This window comes from Dipteris shenzhenensis, chromosome 18, assembly GCF_047967505.1.
Source record: "Dipteris shenzhenensis isolate YYH24624 ecotype China chromosome 18, Dip_SZ_1.0, whole genome shotgun sequence".
NCBI lineage: Eukaryota > Viridiplantae > Streptophyta > Polypodiopsida > Gleicheniales > Dipteridaceae > Dipteris > Dipteris shenzhenensis.
This window is the reverse complement of record NC_141613.1, coordinates 25,963,826-25,979,301: the sequence shown is the minus strand read 5'-3', so window position 1 is coordinate 25,979,301 and position 15,476 is coordinate 25,963,826. Positions and strand designations below refer to the sequence as shown.

At 43.3% G+C, this 15,476-nt stretch overlaps 1 protein-coding gene across 1 annotated transcript in view; it reads right to left on the bottom strand.

Annotated features, from left to right (window-relative positions):
• Positions 1-15,476, bottom strand: part of PHT4;5 (phosphate transporter 4;5) — a 138,235-nt gene that overhangs the window by 24,348 nt on the left and 98,411 nt on the right. Inside the window, exon 9 of the mRNA XM_087389434.1 lies at positions 12,683-12,798. Coding sequence (XP_087245560.1) covers positions 12,683-12,798 — 116 coding nt within the window. The remainder of the gene's footprint in view (positions 1-12,682; positions 12,799-15,476) is intronic.

Below are 15,476 nucleotides of genomic sequence, written 5' to 3'. Positions count from 1 at the left end.
TGATATATGCTTTGTGAGCTCTAAATAAGTGCTGAAGTAATTAAAGGTTTAGTTCCACTGTAAGTGATTAGAGGCCGGGTTCATTGGTTCCATTGCTGGGATACCACACACTCTTCCTCAAGAGGAGGGCCTCGGTAGTTTGGTGGAAGGATATCTTTGCTGCACTTTTTGACAGCTGAATATTACAGCCATAAACATGGTGAGTACCCATGAGCAAGAGAGCTCCACAACTCGTCAAAGGAGAAGGCAGGAAAGCCTTAATGATCCGGCTAGTCTACAACTGCAGGGAGCACAACAAATGCCTTTTGAGCAGGCCACACATGAAGCTACAATTCAGCACAATGGTGATACTAGTTCTAGCAGTGAGTCAAATGATGCTACTATGTTGAATGCACAGCTTGCAAGTGCAGTGACTGCTTTGACTCAGCTGACTCAAAACTTGGCTCAGATTGTGCAAACAAATGCCAAGAAGAAGAAGAAATCAAGAAAGCACAAGCAAGGAAAGCATGAGTACACACATGCATCAGCTTCTCATGGCAGACAGCACACTCATGCATCTGTTTCCCATGAGAGACAACCATCACAAATGACTCAGAAAGTGACTTCCAAGAGAGAGGAATCCCCCAAAAGAGCACTTGAGAAAGAGGTACAAAAAGTACAGCCAGTGCAACAGTATGAGCAGCCAGCACAAGGCCTTGGTTTGGGTACTTTTACTCCTCAAAATAATAATGTGCAGTCCATAAATGTGGCTCAGCTACCATATTTGAGGGCAACCTGAATATTTTGGTACAGATTATATCTTTGATACTATGTTAATTTCACCGCCAACTAGGTATAGAAAGCAAGCCATGTATGACAATGTGGGAATGCACCCAAGCATACATGCTCCCATGCCTAATGTTCAGCCAATCATGGCTCTCCCTAGTGAAGGGAATGCTGCAAAATTACAGCTATCTTTGGGACAGCCAACATCAAATGTATATAAAGAATTTAAGGATGGTGGTTCTCATGTCAAGTTTGAGACATATAATGGAGTACAGGACACGTACAAAGCCCTCACATTCCTTCAACAGTTTGATGCTGCATTTCTTGGGGGTTTGTTTACAGATGGCTGAAATTTAAGCAAGTTTTCTCTTCTACTTTGCTTACTCCAACTTTTGAAGTTGAAGTACTTTCACACTGGCATGACTTGTCATACAAACTTTGCAAGAATCTTGATGATTATACACAAAGGTTTTGGGATGTTTTGTTGCCATTGAGCTCTTACAGGCATGTTTCTTTGAAAGAGCAAATAGAGAGGTACTGTTGTGGATTGCCTAGTGAGCTACGTAATTATTGCATCAAAACCAAGGTGGGTTCTATGACTTAATTAATTGAGAATGCAAGGACAGCGTATGCATGGATGCAGGAGAAGAATTTGGGCTTTATGGACAGTAAGAAAGAAGACAACAAACAGGCTGCCAAACACAAGGATAAGAAGGACGTCAAATCTGATAATAAAAATTATGGCAAACGACCGTTTCAAAAGGGAAGAAAAGCCCAATTCAAAGCTGGTCAAAGGCGTGGGCAGCCTAATAAACAGCCCCGTACCAAGTTATCTGATGAAGAGAAAAAGTCACTCATGGAGCAAAACAAATGTTTTATATGCAAAGGAGAGGGACACCACTCTTATGATTGCCCATCCAAGAAAAGAGACAGGTCAGATGATGATAAGAATGATGATAAACAGGCTGATCGGAAGGGCAAAAGGCCTAAACCTTCCGCAGGACTTCTTCCAAATGTGATTGGGAGTTTGCCACATGCACATGATGAAGAGGAAACGAAAAAGACTGAGATGTGCAGAGCATGGGGGAAAATCAGAAATCCGAATTGTTTGTTTTTCTTTGATTCTGGGGCAAAGGCGAATTTCATAACTCATGATATGGTAGGAAGGCTTGGCATCAAGCCTGAGGAAATGGGGCCATCCGGCATGTGTGATATGGCCAACCCTGAACTCAACACACCTGTCACTCCTATCATTGGCAAGTTGAGGATGCATATCCAGGGATATCAGGATGCAGAGGACTTCTACATTATGCCTTTGCTAGAGTGTGATGCTTTGCTTGGGATGCCTTGGATGTACAGGGTGGGGGCAGATGTGCACATGAGAAACAAGAAGATTTCTTTAACTCATAGAGGCAAAAATCATGTACTTGATGTAAAGTTGAAAGGGGAGTCCATCCCTGTAGTTTCAGCTTCTTGTATTTCCAATGTAATAAAGCGTCATATTTCAGCATACTTGATTTTTGTCAAAGAGGACAGGCAACCAATTCAGGAAGGCTCTACTCTTTCTGCTTTAGATAGAGAAAGGGCTGCTTTTATTTCAGATTTTCAGGATTGTTTCTCAGATGCACTTTCTCAAGAATTACCTCCCAAGAGGCCCGAGGATCATCAAATTGATATAATTCCAGGAAGCTCACCGCCTAATATACCTCCCTATCATGTCACTAAGGCACAACAGGAAGAGATAATGTCACAAGTAAAGGAACTCTTCGAAAAGTGATCAATACAGCCAAGTAATTCTCCTTACTGTTCCCCTGTGTTGCTTGTGCAAAAGAAGTGCAAAAGAAGGATGGCAGTTGGAGAATGTGTATTGATTATAGGGCTTTGAATAAAGTCACAATCAAGAACCATTTTCCAATTCCACGCATTGATGATATATTGGATCGGTTGGAAGGTTCCTCAATGTTCAGTCGTATTGACCTTAAAAGTGGATACCATCAGATAAGGATACGGCCTAAAGATGTCTACAAGACTGCCTTCCGCACTTCATTTGGCTTATATGAGTTCCTTGTGATGTCTTTTGGTTTGACTAATGCACCTGCCACTTTCAATAGAATGATGGACAGAATTTTTAGAGCACATAGAAAGTTTGTGGGCACTTTCTTCGATGACATCATTGTGTTCTCTAAAAATGAGCAGGAGCACAGGAAACACCTCACTATTGTGTTTCAAGATTTGAAAAGACACAAGCTGTTAAAACACCAAGAAAAGTGAGTTCTTTATGCATGAGATTCATTTTCTCGATCATATAGTGTCAAAGGATGGAGTCAAGATGGATCCTGCAAAAGTTGAGGCCATAGGAGTTGGCCAATTCTGAAAAATCTGCATGAAGTCAGAAGCTTCCTTGGGTTGTGTTCATACTATCAGAGGTTTATATAGTACTTTGCAGAAATTGCTTTTCCCTTGCATGCTGTACCGTTTTGGTGGGAACCAAAGGAAAATGCAGCTTTTGAAGAGCTGAAGCAAAAGTTGTGTTTTGAACCCGTTATTATCTTGCCAGATCTTGCAAAACCCTTTGTTGTAACTTGTGATGCATGTGGAAACAGCCTAGGAGGCACTTTGATGCAGAATGGAAGAGTGGTTGCATATGAGAGTAGAGTTCTCAAAGCTGCTGAATTGTACTTGCAGACATACAAGAAGGAAATGTTAGCAGTGATACATGCTTTGACCACATGGAAACGTTACCTTCTTGGAGCTGATTTTTATGTGCAGACAAATCATCAGTCACTTAAATATTTTCTCACGCAGAGAAAATTATCTGAAAAGCACATGAGATGGGCTAACTTCCTCTCAATGTTTCATTTTCAAATTGTACATGTGCTGGGTAACAAAAATGTCGTGGCTGATGCACTTTCCAAGAAACCACAGCCTGAAGCAGTCTCCAAGAAACCCAGTGTTTCAGGAGTGAGCATTGCTTACAACAATGTGTTAGATGTGATGAAAGATCAGTATGTTAATGATGCTGATTTTTTAACTATTTATGATCAGCTTTCTGATGGTCAAAGGCATGATCACTATATGTTGAAAGAGGGTTTCATTTTGATGCATGGATGACTCTGTGTCACTGATCAGATGCGACAGAAAGTCATAATGGAAAGTCATGCTCCTCCATATGCAGGACATAGGGGAATTACAGCAACAATTACAGCAGTGGAGCAATACTTTTATTGGCCATCTTTGAGGAAAGATGTGGAAGAATATGTGAGAACATGCATGGTTTGTCAAAAAGCAAAGTTTGACAGGCAGAAGGCACCTGGGTTGTTACACCCTTTGTCAATTCCGGATAGACCATGGCAAAGCATAGCTATGGATTTTGTGTTTGATCTTCCACGTACTCCTACTGGACATGATGGATTGTGGATAATAATTTGCAGCTTCAAACAAGCCCACTTTGTGCCAGTAAGAAAGAAAATTACAGCAGATCAAATGGCCAAATTGTTTCTGCAGCATGTCTTCAAGTATCATGGGATGCCTGAATCCATAATCAGTGATAGAGATCCGAGGATGGCCAGCCTCTTTTACTGGACATGATGGATTGTGGACAATAATTTACAGGTTTAGCAAACAAGCCCACTTTGTGCCAGTAAGAAAGAAAATTACAGCAGATCAAATGGCCAAATTGTTTCTGCAGCATGTCTTGAAGTATCATGGGATGCCTAAATCCATAATCAGTGATAGAGATCCGAGAATGACCAACCTCTTTTGGAGAGGGCTGTTTGAAAATATGGACACTACGCTGAATTTTTCGTCATCTTTTCACCCTCAGTCTAATGGACAATCGGAGCAGCAGGAAAACTCTACAATCCCAAATATGTTTAAATGCTATGTCTCAGACCATAAAAGCAAATGAAAGCATTATTTGCCTTTGCTGGAATATTCTTACAATAATATGGTGCACACATCCACAGGTAAAGCACCTTTTGAAATAGTGAAGGTGCCAGGAAGATACATCCCATTTTGCATACAAAAGAGAAAATCTTCAATGCTGATCGTTTTGTGGAAAGCCTTGAAGAGGCTTACAAGAAGATCAAATATGCCTTGCAAAGAAGTCAGGATAAGCAGAAAAGAGCAGCAGATAAGCACTGCAGGAAATTGGTATTCACATAAGGAGATTGGGTTTTGCTGCGTTTTCAAAAGGCAAGGCTGAAAAATAAGAAAGACAAGGAAAGGGTGTACACAAAGCTAAACATGCGTTACTATGGTCCTTTCCAGGTTTCTGAAAAGATAAACGAGGCAGGTTACAGGCTGAAGTTGCCTCCGCATTGGAAGATACATAATGCCTTTCATGTGAGCTTGTTAAAGCAATATCATGGAGATCTTCCCGAGGATTTACCTGATGAGGTACAGCCTGAAGTGGAAGAATAGGATGAACTTCTGGTCCCAGAGCAGATTCTGGCACACAGAGATAGAAAGCTCAAGGGTAAAGTTACCCGTCACTACTTGGTAAAATTTCAAATTTACCCATCACTCGATACGAAATGGATGGAGGAAGGTGAACTGACAGCAGCTTTACCTTGATGCTTTCCAGTTAGAGCCGACTGCGGTCCAAGCTCCTACAGGTAGTTCAGCAGAGCGAGCTTCTGCAGCATTATCTGGTGTTCGAGAGGGGGCTAGCACCTCCACTCCCTCAGTACAAACGGGCTCACCGTGATTTCATGAGGTTGCTTAATGACACTGTATGTTTCATCCGAGATACTGAGCTGACAGTATTTCTGCTGTGAAACTTCATGATATTGATGCATCTTGACTATTGATCACCGAGGATCACATAGATTTTGAGCAGTGTATATGGATGGATGCATGCCTCTCCTAGCCATATTTTCACTGTCTCTGTATACTATAGCTGTGGCTTTCTTGTATACTCTTTCATGGTATATTTCATGCTCGCTCTTGTGTTTTGGGGGAGCAAACTGTGGTTTACTGTTTCAAGAGAGGGGTATGTCACGGGGGGTGAAATTTTAAGTACTTTAATGTACTACAAGATTGTGACAACTTTGGTTTTAAAAGTCCAAGAGTGGGCTTAATAATGTGTAATTAAACGTGGCATCGTGCCTAGCACATAAGCGTAATTAATCCCGAGGCCCAAAGGCATTCCAAGGAATTAAAAGAGTGGTTGTTGAAAAATGATGACGTGGCATTTTTAATGGGCCCCTTAGAGGGCCATGTACCTTCAGTGGCCCCCCTAGAGTTCCAGGTGGCTCTAGTGCCTTCTACATGCTCCTTTGCCATTCCTGGACCTTCCTGGGCCTTCTAAACTTCACATGTGTGGTTTTCTCTCTCATCTTCTCCCTTTGTTAAGATTTTGGACTGGTTTTTCAGCCTCCTTTAGCTGAATTCCGTTTTTCTTCATAACTCCTCACCCGTTTGGATTCCTCAACTTCCGTTTGGCCCGATGGCTTCCCCTCTGCCTCCCCTTCACAATGATATGCTTTTCCCTCTGTGTGTTTGGTAGAACGGTCAGAGCTCAACACTTCTTTTGCTGGTCGAATTTGCAAAAGTGGCTTTTTCTGAACCTTTTTGCTTCTACAGCCTCCTAGGCCTCTCCTCTTGCAACGCTACAGCTTTCTATTGAATTTCGGGTGGTCCCACGTGCTGGTTGACTGGTTTTCCTTAGTTTTGGACGACTTTCAGGCGATGAAACTCCTCCAAAACCTTTTCAATGCATTCCTCTCTGAAGCACGCTTCTTTTGAGCCCAAGAACTCCCACTTCTTCATGACAAAAGTGCTTCTTTTCGCATTTTTCAGTGGAATTCTTGCTGGTCAGCTCTTGTAAATGCTCTTTCTTCATGCCTTTGCACTCCTCTTTGGCTGAGAATGCAATTGGGCATTGGCAACTATGTCCTCTTGGCGATTGAGGACTTGGTTCGAGTTTTCAAGGCCGGTTTCATTGAGTTGTGATTTTGCTGCTGCAATTTCTTTTTGCCATAAGCTATTGGTTGGCCTCGTGTACCGCCTCTTTCTTGGTTCACAGGTGCCCAGGCAGTGCTACATGAGTCATTCTTTGGTTGGGTACTTTGCTGATTTTATTTTGGATCTTTGAAAAGCTTTGTGAATGCCATCTGGAAACCTTTCAAAGAGAGTGCAGCTGGGGTGCAGTGTGATTGCATCTAGACAGCCAATGGAATTGCACTTGGAAAAGAGAATGCCTTTAGATTGAGCCTATGGATTAAGTGCACTTATGTCATGGCGTTCTATGCTTGAAAGCCTTGGAAGGCTCAGTGAATTGGGGTTGCGTGCTCAGTTGCAGGGAAGGTCTCCCAGATGCAACTTGTAATCATTTCACTGTGAAATATAAAGAAATACCGAAAGGGGCGCCATGGTGTTTGGGGCCAATTGGGTGCACTTCTCTATGTTTGTTGAGCAAGGGCATTCTAGCCTCCATCCCTTTTTTAGTGGTTTTGTTTGTGAACAAATCGGTAAAAATGGTGATCATGCAATGGTTAATGGTTGTGATATATGCTTTGTGAGCTGTAAATAAGTGTTGAAGTAATTAAAGGTTTAGTTCCACTATCCTCTGAGTGATTAGAGGCTGGGTTCATGCAGCCCATACCTTCATATTTGGATATTGATTATGGTTTGGCGCATCCATTTCGCATTCCTATATATTTTTCTTCCTTTTTGAATGCGTGTTACAAGTGTAGACGGATTGGTCATTTTGCTCGGAGCTGCCCCTCACACTCATCTCAATCTATTAATGTGAAGACTTCTTTTTCTCTCCCTCGGGCTTCTACGCCTCTCCAGTCAAAAAAGATGCAACTGTACGGATACATTTATGCCTAAATATATTTATGCTCTTTCAGTATAGATACATTTAGGCCTGAGTCTCTTTCGCCTACTTTTAATGATTGGACACCATCCAATGTTGATGTCTTTGATTCCCGGGAGCCCTCTCCAGTTCAGCACCCTCCTTTGGTTGGACTTGAGTCTCGGTTAGCCTCTCTAGCTATTGACTCGCCGTCTTTTGAACTGCAAGTCGATATCTCTCCTTCGGATATAGTTGATGATGGTTCTGTCAAACAACATGTGGATTTGAGAGAGCAAGATACTCAGTAGCTTCTCATCAACCCAACATCACTTTTTCTCTTGAGAATATGCATCCTATGCTCCAACAAGTTTTTGACTTCAATCATACAACGGTTTCGTCTTCCGGCTTATGTCAAGAAGAATCACAAGTTTCAAAAGAAATTGCATTTTATTGATGGAACTACTACATCACTAAATAGTTTTCTAGTACAACAAGGGATCACATTGGAGGATATTGTCTTTATGTCGCCGCCTAGAGGCGCATAAATTCATATTATCCTCCTCCTCCTTTTGGGTTCTTGTAATCTCCATCTCCTCTCTTCTAGACAAGTGTTGCTTTTGTACTTTTCTTTTTTGTACTTCATGGTGGGTTTTTACCTCGTTTTGAGGTGTCACATGCAGAATTATAAAGTGTTACCCCCCCCCCAAAAAGAAAAAAAATGTGTGTGTGTGTGTGTGTCTACACACGTGCGCTAACATTTGCAAGGCGCCCTGCATGGCCCTTACATGGCTGTGTGGGCTGTTCTGTGACAGCCCTTCAGGCTGCTTTAGCTAGCTTTTGGACTACCTTGCAGTAGTACAAGGCCCTGGTTAGGAGCCTTGTAGGTGGGCACTGGGCTAGTGGGTGGGCAGCAAAGGGACAAGCAGGCACCAGAGTGCAGCAGCGGATGGCATCAACAAGGCAGCAGGGAGCTCAAAAGCAGGGCAGCAACAAACCTAGGGGGAGGAGGGGGAGCCACTAAGACATGCTTAGAGATTTAGAGAGCTCCAAATAGATGTGTGTGTGTGTGTGCGAGAGAGAGAGAGAGAGAGAGAGAGAGAGAGAGAGAGAGCAATGTATTGACGTCTGCAAGAGGCCTCGTGGGCCTATGAGACAAAGCGCAAAACCAAAAGGTAACTCATACAAGCCATTGAGGGCTGAAGCAAAGGGTTCACTAAGACCCTTGCTGAATGCTAAAGTGCTAAACTAAATACTAGAGTAGCAAAATAACAAAAGAGAGAGAGAGTAGTATGAAAGGAGCCATGAAAAGAAGATGGTGATCGCAAGGAAGCCTTGCAACACTTCCCCAAACGGATTAAATCAACCCAAATGTCGGCTGCACAAGAAGGAAGCGAAAAGACTTGGAAAGCATGACTCATAGCAAGCTAGGTACCAAAAAAGAGTACTCTTCCCATTGGAAAGAGACGAGGAAGTAGCAAGAAAAAGAGGGAAACAAATATTCGAAGAACATATTCAAGTCCCTATATCTCCAATGACACTATTATTCTCCACCTTCCTTGATTCCCTTTGTCATCCATAATCTTTCCCTTCGCTTTACCGCTGACCATCTCTCTCCCCAGAGGGATTCCTTTTTTGTTCCTCATTGTGTGCGCCCCCCCCCCCCCACTTCCTCTATTCCAGCTATGTTGTTTTCAAAAAGTTCAGCTATGTTGTTTTCAAAAAGTTTTCTTTCTCGATGTCCTTGGGAACTATTTTTCTCGCCCTCCCCACAGACACTTTCATACACTATGCCATTTCCAGCTACCTCCCTCTCTTGTTTGCTAGATCAAGGACACAGCCAAGTGTCTAACAGAGACTAGGAGACGAAAACGGACAAAGCAGACTAATCGACATCAGCACAGGTTTCATATCATTGCGGCACCGACCACCATCAAAGCCTCTCTGTGCAAAGACCCTCTTATGTGTTCTCAGCCACCCGGTGGACTTGGTTCCTTAGAGAGCATACAGAGGACCGCCGCAGTGATACCACACTACAGTTTTTTGTCCTCCCCATGGGTTTTAGATATATTTAGTATTCATGTTTGCGTTTGTGTTTTGTGTTTGTCTTGGGTACAGATGCCCACTTAATGGTTCCACCCATTCAGTCCTTGTATCTGGTTTTTTCAATCCATAGACCCTTTGAGCTTCGGAAGGCTTTAATAAACTTTCTTTTTTTGTTTCTCAACCCCATAACCTTCCGTTTCCTTTGCCTCCTTGACAACACCATATTGGGAGGAGTGGCCTTCTCCTCATGACTAACCTTGGTTCCCTTCAGTAGGCCCTCATCAATTGTCCCTCATCAACCTCACCCATACTAGTAGTCCTTGTCTCTCTAGTTTCCAAGTATTGCCCTACCAGCACCCCACACTGCCAGCCCTCAACAAACCACCCTTGGAACAGCACCCTCCTTGGCTTCCATCGCTTTCTTGCTAGTACAAACAGGCAAACATCACCCCTTACCAACGGACAACCTTGGTGACTATCCTAAACAAAGTGCTTGCACTTCTGAGCAAACTTCATAAAGACATTGACGTACGTTTCTCAATTTTGCAAAGCAAAGGGATTAGAAGTTGAACTCAATTATCTCCTCATCATCCGGATCTTCCTAAAAGACACTCATGACATCTACTTTAGCCAATATTTCACAAATCGTATGTTGAACCTAATTCGAAGAACATACGTTCAATTGTGAAAATTTTCAACACCCCATAGTGCAAGAAATGCCCACTATTAGAATGCATCTAGCGGACAAGTGTCCAAGCTCTTCTCAAGAATAAAGTTGTTGGCTGGGAAATGCTCATTCTGGCTTTGCAAAGAAGGGATCGATTCTCAAAGGTCAGCCCTCCAAAAGGGCTACCCATTTCATATGCAACCTTCCCAAGAGAGCTGCCATAGAAGACGTCATCATACAAGCCATGAAGATGGTGGGGACGCCTTGATTCAGTCCCAATTCCCCTATGATGGTCACCCCAGGCTCCCTCTTGGAACCCCCCTCCAAAAATCTAGAATGTAAAAGCATAAGCATGAACTACTGCACATGAAAAGGGAAATCCATGGGAAGGCCAAGGTGCAAGATATCTCTCCCTTTGGAGATCAAGCACCACAAGAAGCATTTGGTGTACAGGATATATGGCAAGATTCCTTCCAATGCCTTTCCAAGCACGAAGTGGGCCTTTCATAGAGCTCCTGTATTTTCTATGAGGTAGCCTAGCATGACGTTAAGAACTTCAATTATATAAGGAGTCCCACAAAATTGCCACCAAAAGTCCATACTCAAGAAGGCCAAAGAGAGGCATCTGTCAAAACAAGATATTGCACTCACCCCTCAGACTCAACCTTGCCTCGCGTCTCAACTTGCCCAACCACATTTGTGCTTAGCCCACCTCTCCTCCCAAACCTTGCACCTTACAAGCTCTCAAACTCTCCATGTCTCCCTACCCTTAACCCAACTACTACTGCTAAAACTCTCCCCCTATTTCTAAACCCTTGAACACCCACAAGGAGACGGTTACCACAACCTAATCTAACAGCTAAAGGAGCAAAGTGACATGCTCGCTAGGTCCATGGAGGAAGAAGTATTGGAGTGAGGAGACCTTTCATATGCTATCACTGCAGCAATTACATGCAATACTAGAGCAAGGACACCGATCTTGAAGCCTGACACTCTTGTGATTGTTGTAATACCAACGCCCACTATAATAGAGGCCATCCTAATAAGGAAGGCCTTCTTCCAAACTTCCATTTCATCCAAATCATTAATGACATGAATGGGGCCTCCCATAGTTGATGTAGTAACTAGAGTACAAGGCCCAAGCACTTGCCCACAAGAAAGCAATATTGCCCTCAAAGAGAGGCCCTTTTGGGATCTCCCTCGATTTCCAAGCCTCCAACCATCAAAGGTACCTTCCCCCATCTTTTCTGGTAGCCAATGACGCAACAAACATCTGCACTTATGGTTTGGTTGGTCCTTTATTGCCACTTGATTGCTCCTAAATTCTCCCCAAGAAGCCTTCCATGGTTGCATCTAGAGAAGGGATGTATAGTCTACATTGTGGCATTGTCACATAGCAAATCTGGCTCAAGATGAGGCTATGGCCCATAGTTCCAAGTAAGTCATCATAATAACTTTCCTGCTAAGTCTTTCATAGTTCCAAGGAGATCTCCATTGGCTGCCCATCCACATGGTAGGTTATTTCTCCTTTGCATCATCTTTCAAGCTCATTTGCCATTGCAGCCGTCAAGCACTAAGCCACCTGCAAACTAACCTTTGAATGCCTCGAGAAAAAAGTGCTTCTAACTCACCTTCTAGGTCTCCAATGGCAACCTAGTCCTCATGGCTAAGTTCCTCCTCCCATCTTTCATGCTGATGTGTTGTTGCTTAGAGGGACGCACCTAACTGCCCATATGTCCTTAATCCTTCATCACTAACCTTCACATATTCTCAATTAGGTTGCAATTCCTTTTAGCATCCCTTTGATCAAAGTACGTTCACTACATATTGGGTACTAGGTGGGGTCTTTGATTGGGTTTGTCATTCAATGCTCTAGAAACCTTACATAGATGTAGATCCTTGCAAAAGAGAACTAGTCCAAAAGAGAAGCCCATCCCAACATTTCTCTGCCCTCAATTTGCAAAGATAGAACCTAAGAAATGTCTTGCAAATGATTAACCTTATAGTAGCTAATAGGTTCCCCACCATTTGAATAAAGATTAGGCTACATCCTCCGACATTTGGTACCTTGTTGATACCTTTTGCATAGTTGCAAGCTTTAGGATAATATTGTGTGCTCTTTCTATGGTATCTCGATAATGAGGTGATTTTGGTAATCATCAATTGATTATTTGCTTGAAGTAAAGTTTTTACCGCTTGAATTTCAAAACATCAAAGCCACTCCAAAAAGACATATTCACTGACATTTCCCAAATCTTTGATAGGATAAGGCTTCACTTCTTAAATCTAGACTACTAGAGTATGCATTTATATTTCTTCGATAAATTTTAACATCGCTCAAAAAAATTGTCATAATCTAAAACAACATGACAAAAAACAATACAGCATTCTGTTAGAATGCAAACCTGAAGTATGAAGGTAGCCATGCCAAGTTACAATAATGCCCCCAATTTCCACAGAAATGTGTATAGATCATAGCCCTCATAGATGGACTTTTGAAGATAGCGGTCCATGGAACTTTCTACATTAAAAAAGCACATGGAATAGGATTTCATGATAAGTAAGAATCATTTTGGAATATAGATAATTCAAAATGTTGCATAAGGACAGATTATCATTCTCACGTTACCCCAGCCCCACGAACACCAGCACGACTGACTAGCCGCTCCACCACATCAGTCGAAGAAACGTGGGCATAATAAAATCCTTTGCCCAAAAAGACAAAGGAGGAAATACAATCCGGACCCATTGCAGCTTCAGCCCAACGACGAAGTTGAGCGGCAGAAAGAACCCTGCCCATAAAGTAGAGACAGACTCCAAACTACTGAGCCTGTCAAAAACCTGAAACCAAAAGGGCAGAATCCAAAGAACAAACAAACTGGGAAACTGATGAAGGAACATCTGTGACAAAGGCTGAGCGTAACTGACGCAGAAGATCCAGCTGCAGGGAAGAAGAAGGGCCATCTGCGAGATCAAGCTTTGCCGATTTGAAAGAGGATGAAGAAGGCAAAGCACTGTGCTTCCGTCGAATGAAGACTCGAGCAGGAGAAATAGAGGAAGCAGAAAAAATAAAAGATGTTTCGGGATCTTGTACGGGCGGGGAAACATGTACGGATTTTGCAGGTACGGATGAAGCAGGTACGGGCGTACAGGCATCTGCACCACGTCTGCCTGGACAGAGGGTTGTACGAATGGCTGAACTGAAGGCTGTGTAGATAATTGCAGGGGTCGGAGGGCTGTACGGACTGTACAAAATTCCGTACAGCTTACGGGAGCTGTACGGATGGCGATGAAGGCTGCAAGGTGGAAGACGGGGGCTGTACAGGCAAAACGAGGGAAGGAACAGAGAGGGACAGAGGGTCGACCAAGGCTGCGAGGGCTCTAGAGCTCTCCATTGGAGCCACACAAAAGAGCGAGACACACACACACACAGAGGGATTACCATCTTCGGGGCCTCATGGGCCTACGAGACAAAGTACAATCAAAGAGTGACTCATACAAGTCTTGTGGGCTAAGGCATTAGGGCTTGCTAAGGCCCTTTGCTGAGTACTATGCTAATAATCTCAAAAACTCAAACACTCAAAACTAGTGCTCCAAAAATACATGGCTCAAAGACACATGGGCAGTGGGCACTGGGACAAACCGGGTGTTGAAGACAGCATTCCACTCTTGGCAAGATCGAGATTCCAGAAAGTCTATGCTTGTTTTGTATGTAGGCCATTCTAAGGGCTATCCATAGGTGCCACTTATTCCTTGGTATGTGCCTTGTAGGCCTAGTTATAGTCAATTAGGACTATTGGTACAGTTAGTACATGTACCACCTAGGTCAGTTAGGACACTTAGTCCAGTTAGGGCATTGAGCCCTAGGGTTTTGTCATATTGGCTCCCTCTTGAGCCTCCAATCTTGTAGCAGCATTTTCAATACAGTAGCTCGTTTTTGCTCTTCTATCACTCATTTATGAGCTTCCATTGTCTCCCACAGCCAACAATGGTATCAAAGCAGGTCAGGGTTCATGTTAGAAACATGGTGAAGAGAGAGAGAGAGAGAGAGAGAGAGAGAGTTAGGGTATGAGGAAATAATGCTCAAATGAAGACATGACAAAGGCTTTAATTCATTCATCAAGTATGACTAGACAAGTGAAGTACAAGCCTTATCCTTATGTAGGCTACTCACTCACACTCTAGCACCTAGTGCATATGGGATAAGTCCCATGATGACACGCGGCACTCACACAAGACTCACACAGACACTAATACTAGATCACCTAGTACTACACACTAACACTTCACACCAACACACTCTTTGACCATGATATCTCCAACACCCCCCTTCAGAGCAAAGAGTGTGAGACCCAACACGCAAAGAGTAGACCAATCCCCCCTCCACCGCGATACTGCAAAGAGCAAGTACAACTATCCAACACCTCCCATGTGATAGTGACTTCTCCATCAGCTTGCGACCGGCAAGGGCAAACCATCACTCGTCATCCCCCCCTACTTTTACTGGGTGGACAATATCATCAACCAAAGTAAAAGACAATACATTCATCTTTGGGGACAACCCATGGCAGAGTACCTCTTATTGACTCCAAATACATTCAGTTCAAGGCTGAGAACCTTTATGTGACTCAACACAAACACACATAGCATCACTGGTCATCATCTATCACCTCAGAGAGGGATAGATCATGTAATATAGCAAATAGAGCTTGCTCCTCAGGTCCAGTAGATGTGGCGTATATATTCTCGAGCTTGTTCAGTGTCTCCTTGGCTGAAGTAGTGAGGTCAAGATGATGAAGTAGTTTGTTAGCCAATCTCACACCAATAAGCGCCAGTGCCTTGTCATTCTTCTCATCCCAAGCTGATACTTGTGCGGATTGATCTTCACCACAAGGGCGAGGCTCCATGTGTGCAAACTGAGGGGACAAAACTCGCAGCACCAGCTGAAGAACTAGCAAGTTGGCGGCTCGTCTAAGACTCCAAAACGCAATAGCAGCCTCCACGTTTGCAAGTGGGCGGATATAGATAGCTATAGGTGCTCCAAATACAAACCCTGAACAAAACACAACAAGAATATGCTCTGAAATGCAGAACTGAACCAGAAATTGAGCTTTTGTGGTCGTAGTAACTGCTTGAATTGCTGCAGCAGGTCCGAAAGCTGCAAAGCCGCTCACTAGGAAACCTTGAAGTGCAAAGGCT